This window comes from Vigna unguiculata, chromosome 1, assembly GCF_004118075.2.
Source record: "Vigna unguiculata cultivar IT97K-499-35 chromosome 1, ASM411807v1, whole genome shotgun sequence".
NCBI classification, from domain to species: domain Eukaryota; kingdom Viridiplantae; phylum Streptophyta; class Magnoliopsida; order Fabales; family Fabaceae; genus Vigna; species Vigna unguiculata.
In genome coordinates this window covers 25830456-25840552 of record NC_040279.1, presented here as the reverse complement: position 1 = coordinate 25840552, position 10097 = coordinate 25830456, and the positions used below count along the sequence as shown (strand labels likewise).

The window sequence follows — 10097 nt, the reverse complement described above, 5'->3', positions numbered from 1 at the left end:
CATGTGTACACTACAAAACGGTTATTAAAAGGTTATAAAAAACAATCATATTTATATATAGTTATACAGAACTAATTGTTATTTTTATGTTAATTAAATTGAGGAAAAAACATAGTAGTTATAAATTTATACTCATATATATATATATATATATATATATATATATATATATATTCTTGTTCAAAATTGAAGTATGGCAAGTTTAAGTTACATGATATTGGTGTTCACATCTTTATTTTCAATTTTACTCTTTAATAAATAATTAATTTTTTAAATTAAACAATTATTTTATTATTTTTATTTTAAGTAACCGTTTTATTTCATTTAAATTTTCTTTTAAAAGAGTCATTTTTTAAAACTAGAATAAGTATTTTTAATAAAAATTTTAAAAATTATTTATATTTACTTTTAATATTATAAAAAATGAACACACATGCCCTACGTTTTCACTAGTTAATTATAAATAAAATATAGAGGATCAAATAACTTTTAACTTTCTAATAATTTAAAATGAAGATAGTTTCCAAATAAATCATGCAAATTGACATGTTAGGCCCAAAATATAAATAGGAAAATAACAGCAATGAATCACTCAAACCAGAAAGGATAAGCAGAAAAAAAAATGAAAGAAAATACCTCTACCCATATTCTCCAAATCCAAAAAAAATCAGATCTCTGCCAAAACAAAATTCAAAAGAAAAAATAAAAAATAAAAACAGAGTTACACTTCCTAATACAGTTTATCATTCATTTGATAGCCTTATTAGTCAAGCCAACTCTCTAAATAACAGGGATATGTTAAACACACGTCTCATGATAGATGTATTCCATCAAGAACACAAACTAAGCTCTCTAATAGTGTCACGCCAAGAGTTACACATGTGAATTGATGTGATGTGATGCCATATGTCAAATGCAACCATTTTTGAAAACCATGATAAATATGGCAATGTTTTGAACTTAGTGAGCATGTTGAAACACTCTCTATAGAACATGAATTAAAATGTTTTTGAAAAACATTTTATATAGAACATGAATTGAAATGTTTTTTTCAAAGGTATACCAAGACGGTTGAGTGGATAAAAATGAGGTAAAGTCAAATATACTTTATGCATGAAGATGTAGTTGCGGTGATAATTAGTAACTTGGTGACACTTTAAGCCTTGAAGAGCATTTGAAGCAAAATCAAACATAAGAGATTAAATATCATTGTGCAACCCAATTTATTCTAGAAAAAAAGAATATTACAAACAGAATAATTATAATTAAAATGACAGCTATCTTCTCATAACTAATCAACAAATTACTGGTGAATCATGCCCCAACACAACATGGTTTGGGCGAACGAGTGCTCAAAGCTTTTGAATTTTGTCGGAAACCTTTTCTCTTCTCAGAGCATTTACATCATGCACGCCTAGTATCCCTTAAACCTCAAAAATTGGAAGCCAAAATGGTAGGATAACTTACCACAATGCCCAATGCAACAATAATCCTTACAAGAAGCAAACTGAAAAAGGTAGTATAACTTCAAAGAAGAAATTGTTAATCACTACTATTTTCTGCTGATTATTTAGAAGTCTTGTACATAAAAAATCAAGATTTGGCGGCACTTTTTCAACAGCTTAGGAAAGAACGATAGCTTTGCCACATAACTGCTCCAACTCACCTTCCAAGATTTTATACAGGTTTGCTTTGTTCCGTCTATAAATCCAAGCTTTGGTATCCCGATCCCAATCAAACCTTGATGGACCACTGCAGAAAACAAGTCTAAGAGATCATTGATACATGTCATCCAGATAATTCAAGGTACCTACTCTGGTCCATGTAAATAAACACAAGTAGCAGAAAGTTATTATAGAAAAATAAATCTGCATTTCAAGTCTTGGAATCACATAAAGACCGCAAAGATATCACTGCTACAATCATTCATGGAATCACTTCAGATTGAATATGATCTAAACTACACTGCAGATAAAAGCAGGGAGGGTACATATATGAATGTAAGATACCATCCGTTGTAGTACTAAATGACAAGATTGGGCATAACTAACATACACACGGTGATATCATCTCCAACATGCAAAGGACTATACCTATATCATAGAAAAGATACTCCTCTCTGGTCTAAATTTATAAAATGAAATGGGTTATTTGTACTTTGTTCCTAAAAGAGAGAAACCTACAGGAACAGCTTAAACAAAGAAATTAAACTAATAATAGGATTTGGCAAAGTTCTACCGCTAAGATACGCAAATTACAGAGAATTGTCTCAATACACTCCTAACAAAATATTATTAACTCAAATTGATTGAAAACCACAAAATTGTTGGTCCCGTTTTTTATTTAATAAGTCTAACTCATACTTTTATTATTTTCAATAAATTTTAACCAATGGTTGTGTTACAATTACTTATTTTTAAAGATGACGTTTTTAACAACATTTGGATGGTTATCACCAATATTCTCTTTTCTCCAAGTTCATTCTCTCACTCAGACAAAGATACTGAAGAAGTCTATGTATACCGCCCCGGTAAAATTTATTCACATGCAATTTCATACATGAACCCACATGCCTAGAGACTAAAGCCTTACAAAAATCCTAGTTAAAAAATTGACCATAAATAGACTGATAACATACACAATACCTCAGTGGAGAAGACAGCCAAAGTTGTCGATTTGGTGTTTGTTTGTTCAATACATAGGTGCCAAGATCGCCGAGTTTTACAGTCAAAACATCATTCTGAAATGGAAAGTCATATAAAAAATAACAATAAACCATGCAAAGAAGCCACTTAAAAGTAGAATGAAGAAAATAATTGAAACCTTGCAAGCAATAGGAAGAAAATAAATAAAATCATAGAAGAAAAAAACTAAAACCTATTTATTTTCTAAGGACCAAATAGTAACACAGAATTTTATTTAAGCAAATTTTATCATGTTATAAATTTGATTGTTCAAAATAACCACCTGATGAACAATACAACTTCATGTTTTACTTCTAATATACGAAATGTTCTAGGATAGTCTTTTGTTGACAAGTAATTTTTATTATCTATCCTTTATTCATAACTTATTCTAACAAAAAGAATCCTTACCCCATAGTCTATGTCAAATCCATCAACTTCAACTAAGTCTCCATAGTCCTGTCAAGCAACAAACAAAAAAATGAATACCACACATAGCTTAAAATTCAAATAATATGAATTGAATGCGTTGTGGCTGTCAACTTCCACCACCACACACAGACAATATTCCAATGAAACCATTTTTATTTAGAGCATAATTTATTTTGTTCTAATCTCATTTGTCAAAAATGCAGCAGGTTGATAACTTAACCAAAATTTGTGATGAAGTGGGACATGTGATTGCCATATCACAAATTTAAGTTGGTGCAAACAACAAATCAATGCTAAAGATACCTCTAACTTCTCTTGTACGCTATGTATTGTGGAATCAGCCAATCTATGGAATTCATTCTCATCCAGTAGAGAACTGCATTCACACTAATAGTTAGTTAAGTCATTTCCCCCATTTAAAAACAAAGTTGCAATATGTACATCGAATGGGGAATAAGCACGTGACTGACATGAATTCTTAGATATATCCTTTGAGAACTCATAAAACCATCATTATCAAACCCCAACTAGCTCCAAAATCAATTGAATTTTAAAATTATCCTTTTAATAAAAAGGAAACCATGATTGAAATTGGAATGCTCAACTTTCTATGGCTTCCAAGAATCAAAATTAGTATTCAATCCAAGATTGTGGGGCATTGTTGACTCCAAAACCACTAAAGCAGAAACATTTGGCAAACATCCCATTTCTACCCAAACCCTAATTCACTACCACTAGGATCAGACAGATCCCTCCTACCTACTAGTCACCCTCTTTCTGACCGAAAACTATGATAAAAGGTGGCAGGAGCTATAAGGTTGGCCTAGTGGCAAAAGTTGGAAGGGAGGATGGGGAAGTTGTGGGTTCAACTCCCCCACTAACATTTGGGAGATATAAGGTTGTTTTGAAGGGTTTGGAAAGGAGTGTGGGAGAGGTTATGGGTTAAACTCTCCCCATTAACAAAACCTAACAACTAACATTTGCCAATTTAAAAAAAAAATGATAAAATGTGGCAGAGCTGACAGTATACAGAACAGACACCGACAGGAGATGGGGCAGACACTTTCTGGAGACAGTGATACGCCTGAACAATTAGTTCGATTGACTACATAAAATTATCAAATAAGAACATATCGGGTGAAAAACAATTACATACCGGTAATCAACAGTTAGGGGGGCTTGAGATTCATCAAGATTAAAACTGCCAGAGCACAAGTTTCTAGAATAAGATGTGTGAGAAGGAAGAAGGCTATTTTTCCTGCAGAGGGATGTGCATTCTGAAGCTTTTACAGAAAGGAATGGGACAGCATGAGTGGAAGAAGATGAAGGCGGTAACAGTTGCAAAAACCTGAGTAGCCTTCTTTGCAATACCAACTTTGAGGCCATAGCTTTTTTCACCTCAGCTGCAAACGTTAAAAATATAACTTATGAGTTGTAATAATAATAACAATAATAATAAAAGAACCAAGTAAACATAGTATTTGAAGAAATGAATTTACCTATGGGTGTGTATATGTTTAGCTTTAGGGGTTTGGAAACGGTGAAGGCTAAATAAAATGGTACACCTGTAGACTACTATTTATGACCTGTAATAGAAGGTAACGATCGGTTAGCTTAAAAAATTTAATTTGCTGATTACTTGCGCTTAAAGACATGGACTTATGTGAGAAATACTATATGGCAGTGAAACAAAAGCTTGTTGGTCAAAATAAACACAATCACTAACAGTGCACGCTAATCCTAGAGAGAGATACTTGAGGGAGGTGTTTCCCCAGACGACAAAGAAGCATAAGACAGTTTGCATTCATTTGCATTCATTTTCAATGAAAAAGGGACCAGAGTAGTCTCAGAAACTAACATTAAGATTATGGTAATATCATAAGCATGAAGTAATCCAATTTATTTAAATTTGAAATGCAAATCTGATTTGCAGAAAAAAAAAAATCAGTAAAATCTTAATACAACTTTCTCCCAAGAAATTCCAACTAATTGATAATATAGTGGTTTCACCGTTGTATATGACTTGTACAATATTTGTGTGCAGTAACATAACAGACCATTACACATTCCAGTAGCGCGTATGCAACAACAAATTTGGACTCGGCTCTCCAATAAACCGTATTGTTCTCAAACATTTATCACATTGCTTGGGGACATCTTTGATGTGGTCACATTTAAGGTATTCATATACCTAAGAGGACACCATAATAAAATAAAAGCAAAACCTTCATAGCTTTCCATGATCTCAACACCCATAAATCCAAAAAGATGAAAGAATATTTTAAATTTTTCTCAGATTAACAACTTCAACACAGTGAAAACCCAGAAGACAATTTTAAAATAGAAAACACATAATGGATAAAGAATTCAGAGGCAACCTACAATGAAAAAAGTAACACGACAGAAAATTGGAGTCCTACATAGGAAACAAAACCCGAAAATACAAAATTGGAAAGCGATGCGACAACAAACCCTTTTAAGAAACATATTTTCCAATTTTCTTGGAATTCAAAGCGTCTTTCATTCTAAAAGTAGCTGTATCCATTCCTTCTATGAACATGGCTTTGAACCTCGGATGGAACTAATAATCCTTTTTGATCTCCTGTAAAGGAAAGGGACTGAGAGTAACTACTATTAGTACTAAGGGACCAAAAAACCTTTCTTGTATGTCATGGAGAACCTTCCCGAGCTCTAGCTCAACCATGACTTAGAATAAGCGGGACTAGAGGACAAAGCATCGAGAAGAAAAGCGTTCAGAGACATGAAGGCAGACTCCCCAGGCCCTCTTATCTAATCAATTAGCAAAAGTAATAATGTAGTATATGATCACCGAAACTATCTTAAAGCAAGGGAAAGGGACTCGCCTTAACGAAAGGGAACTCTTCTAATAATAAGCAAGGGAATGGAATGGAAAGCTATTCAAGTCAATAACCCCATAGCTATATTTAGGTTAGGAACGGTACTCGTCTCTGGCCTTGGAACCTTAGAATTCACACTCTTCATGCTTAAAGAGAGTCCCTATGACTGTAATAAGAAAGAGTAGGGTTTAAACCCAAAACGGCAGCCACCATAGTCGTTTGGTGTGAGAAACTGAAGAAAACTCACCTAATGTAGGGTTTCACTTCTGCATCCGCTTCTGTGTTCGTTCTTGGTTTAATCACGGTGCGATTGCGTCTCCTTGTGGCGTTGTTGTTCACTTGCCGCTCGTCGCGCCGCCGTTCGCCTGCCGCTCCTCGCCGCCCGATTGCGTCTCCGTTGTTGTGCTGCAGCGTTTAGGAGAGGAAGGAAAGTGTCGCGTTGTTGGAGGAAGAGAAATTTACTGTGCTGCTATGTTGCAGCCTTTTAGGAGTGAAGGTAATATAATACATATATCATATATTATAGGTATAAATACACATTTGGTACCCAAACTTTTTCGAAAAGTTCAATTTGATACCCGAATTTTAAAAATATTTAATTTAGTACCCAATTTTCTAAAGAGATTCAATTTGGTCCTCTCTGTTAAGTTGGAGTTAACACCCTATCCGTACAGGACACGTGTCAAGCCATTAAATTTTAATTTTTTATTTTAATTTTTTTTTCAAAAAAATTAATTTTTTTTTTCAAAAATTTAAAAACTGCCACGTGTCAGTTTATCATCGTGTCACGTGGCAGCTTACAATCATGACATGTGGCAGTGTAATATTTATTTTTAATTTAGTACCCTAATTTAAATTTTTGGTTCAATTTAGTACCCAAATTTTTTAAAATGATTCAATTTCGTCCTTTCCTATTTGAGACCAAATTAGTAAATAAGCTTAATTATAACTTATATAAACATGTTAAAATAATTGTTTTGAATTTATACATCAATTCACTACACCTAAATATTCAAATTATTTTAATCATGACAAGTGTAAAAAATTTCATATATAAAAAATTACAAAGGTTAAAATGTAAAAAATAAAATAATTTAAGTATTTAGGTGAAATGATTTGATGTATATATTATAAAAAATTATTGTAACATGTATATATAAGTTGTAATTAAGCTTATTTACTAATTTGGTCTCAAATGGAAGATGACGAAATTGGATGATTTTAAAAAATTGGGTACTAAATTGAACCAAAAATTTAAATTGGGGTACTAAATTGAAAACAACTATTACACTGCCACTGCCACGTGTCATGATTGTAAGCTGCCACGTGGCACGATGATAAATTGACACGTGGCAGTTTTAAAATTTTTTGAAAAATAAATTATTTTTTTGAAAAAAAAATTAAAAAATAAAATAAAATTTCATGGCTTGACACGTGTCCTGTACGGACACGGTGTTAACTCCAACTTAACAGAGAGGACCAAATTGAATCTCTTTAGAAAATTGGGGTACCAAATTGAACATTTCTAAAGTTCGGTTACCAAATTGAACTTTCCGAAAAAGTTTGGGTACCAAATGTGTATTTATACCTATATTATATTATTTATAAATTTCTTTTTTAATTAAATTTTAGTGTTAGGAATAAGGAGTTTTAATTGTATATTTTAATTAGGAATTAGTTTTAATTATTTAATTATTTAATAATTACATAATTTGTTTTTAAATTTTGTAATTGTAAATTGAAATTCTTATCTATTATACTTAATTTATTCTATTATAATATTTGAATTTATAATTTTTCAATAAAATGTAAACTACTTTTCGAGTTTATCAATCGGATTTATTAATCAAGTTTACGAGTCAAGAATCGAGATTACATGGTTTTCCCGATTTAATTACTTACTAAACAAGCAACATAATACTTTTACTTGCAATTGATCGTATAAGATAAGTGAATATCATTTCCTTTAGATGATTTCTTTATGGGTAACTTTTAAACTCGATTGATTTTACTTATAACTAATCCAATCATCAACATTAGTTCTTCTGTTTATATTATTTGGTGAATATTTTCTTTTGTTGCGTGTGAAAGTGAAAATTTACGAGACAAAATTACAAGAGCTATGCCACATGCCACAACAGAAAATGGAGTTTGCATGGGTACTCTGCCGTGAAAGATGGTCCACATTATATACCAACCTCGAAGACTTCTATTTATGTCAGTGGTGTCACCTTCGGATTTTTTTCCCAAAAGAGCACTGTTTGCTCTTTTATTTACCAACATAACACACTATGCCTTATATTTACATACATAGCATTGTTTTGTTTGTAATTGGAAATTCGGTCTTTCGGGAGCCGAATTCCAATCGTTAAACTTTTTTTTCTTTCAATTCCAAGTCAGAATTCGGTTTCTAGAAATTCGAATTCTGAACTTGGTTTTTTTTTTCTAAATAAATTAGAATTAATATTTTTAAAATTTTTTAATAGAATATATATAAGAGTTATTTTTTGTTTTTTTTGTAAAAAATGTTACATTAAAAGTTAAATATATATTTTTTAAAATAGATGTAGTATTGTGTTTTTAATTATTTTAGGTATTATTTGAAAGAAGAAAAAAAATATTTTTTTCTTTTTGTATTTGTTGATTTAAAAATAGATTTTGTATTGTGTAGTAAGTTTTTTATGTGTAATTTGAAAATATAAACATCAATTTAATTTAATTTTTTTTTATAATTTGTGTAGTATTAATTTTTTTAATAGATGTTTATAAATATTGAAATTACAGTTATCTTTTAATTTTTGATAATTTTAAAAAATTGTATATTATAAACTTTGAAAATTTGTAAAAAATATTTTAAAAATGATGGAAATAAGTAAAATAATTTGAAAGCATTTCATTATTGTATTTTAAATAATTTTGTTATTTGTTTTTAATTTATGTAAAATAAGTAACAATAAAAGATAATAAGAAAAGATGTACCATTGAATTGAATCAAATACAAATTTATTGAACACAATTAAAAGTACAACATAAACTAAGTGGTTTGATGTGGATCATCTAAGTGCAGGGTTATTAGGACAATGATTTCTTTTGTGTCCTTCAGTTCAACAATAGGAACACTTTTTTTATTGTCTTCCTTCCTTAATGTCCATCTCAGTCCTAATTCTACTTGATTTAGGACGACCCCTCTCGCTCCTTTTTGTGGCAGGATGAGCCAAACCTGTGGCCCATGGTATGGTGGCCAATATTCTTCATGTCTTAACTCACCAAATAAATTGTCATATACTTTCATGATGACATCCAGCCTATAATGGGGACTTATGTACATGATGAAGTCGTGATGTGCATGCTTGCAAGCTGCAATAACATGTGAACATGATAGATGTATTTTTTGAAACTTTCCACAATCGCACCACCTTTCATCTAATCTGACTACAAATTTTCCTACAGGACGTACTTCTCTAGGATTGACCATCTCCTCCACTCTGAATCTTGTGGTACCACAAATGGCTTATTGGGGGCTCAGATGGTCCCATCAAATGACTTCTTATGATGATGCGCATATGGTTAAGAGTAACCCCATTTGGAAGTCTACATAGGGAGAACCTTCCATCTTCAAAATCAATAACAGCATTAAAGGAATTATATGCATTCATCTCCTCAAATAAAACCATTTTTACTTATTATACTAGAGCACTCCACAACTTTCAAACTAAGGAACCACAACCTTAAATAGAATTGACTATCTTCACCTGGATAGCGTGCAAAGAAACATATTTACTCTCACTACTGTAAAAGCTGGCGCATCTTTGAAATAAAGGGCCTCAGTTGCACCTTTTAATTATGACAAGACCTATCAACTTTATTGGGAGGCGCCAAAGCTGATTTATTATATTACTCTTCTAAAAGGTAATAGATACTTCAATTGGGATAACGTGCCAACTCAGAAATTTACTTTGACCACTGTAAAAGCTGACGCATATTTCAAATAATTGGCCTCACTTGCACCTTCTAATTATGACAAGACTTATCATCTATATTGGGAGGTGCCAAAGCTGATTTATTATATCACTCTTGTAAAAGGTGAAAGATACTCCAATTGGGATAACGTGCCCATTCAGAA

General features: G+C 31.6%; 1 protein-coding gene across 4 annotated transcripts; it reads right to left on the bottom strand.

The window, feature by feature from the left end:
• Nucleotides 1-1204: 1204 nt before the first annotated feature.
• LOC114191500 (frataxin, mitochondrial) lies at nucleotides 1205-6458 on the bottom strand. Of its 4 annotated transcripts, XM_028080808.1 has the most exons (8): nucleotides 6222-6458; nucleotides 5981-6140; nucleotides 4616-4702; nucleotides 4273-4519; nucleotides 3420-3492; nucleotides 3096-3143; nucleotides 2646-2740; nucleotides 1205-1767 (listed from the first exon to the last, which is right to left on the bottom strand). In XM_028080808.1, exons 4-8 carry the CDS (start codon nucleotides 4500-4502, stop codon nucleotides 1623-1625), a joined length of 591 nt encoding a protein of 196 aa, XP_027936609.1. In that variant the 5' UTR covers nucleotides 4503-4519; nucleotides 4616-4702; nucleotides 5981-6140; nucleotides 6222-6458; the 3' UTR covers nucleotides 1205-1622. The 4 variants fall into 4 exon arrangements, with proteins under 4 accessions (XP_027936609.1, XP_027936533.1, XP_027936692.1 ...); XM_028080732.1 differs by lacking the exon at nucleotides 5981-6140; XM_028080973.1 differs by lacking the exon at nucleotides 5981-6140 and having other exon boundaries at nucleotides 1207-1752.
• Nucleotides 6459-10097: the final 3639 nt, after the last annotated feature.

Excerpts from the sequence above, each read along its gene's own strand:
- LOC114191500 (XM_028080808.1), bottom strand. The coding sequence starts at position 4,502 with ATGGCCTCAAAGTTGGTATTGCAAAGAAGGCTACTCAGGTTTTTGCAA. Across the intron at positions 2,741-3,095 it reads GATTTGACATAGACTATGGG|AATGATGTTTTGACTGTAAA; the intron begins GTAAGGATTCTT and ends TTTCCATTTCAG. Across the intron at positions 1,768-2,645 it reads TGGCTGTCTTCTCCACTGAG|ACTTGTTTTCTGCAGTGGTC; the intron begins GTATTGTGTATG and ends ATGATCTCTTAG.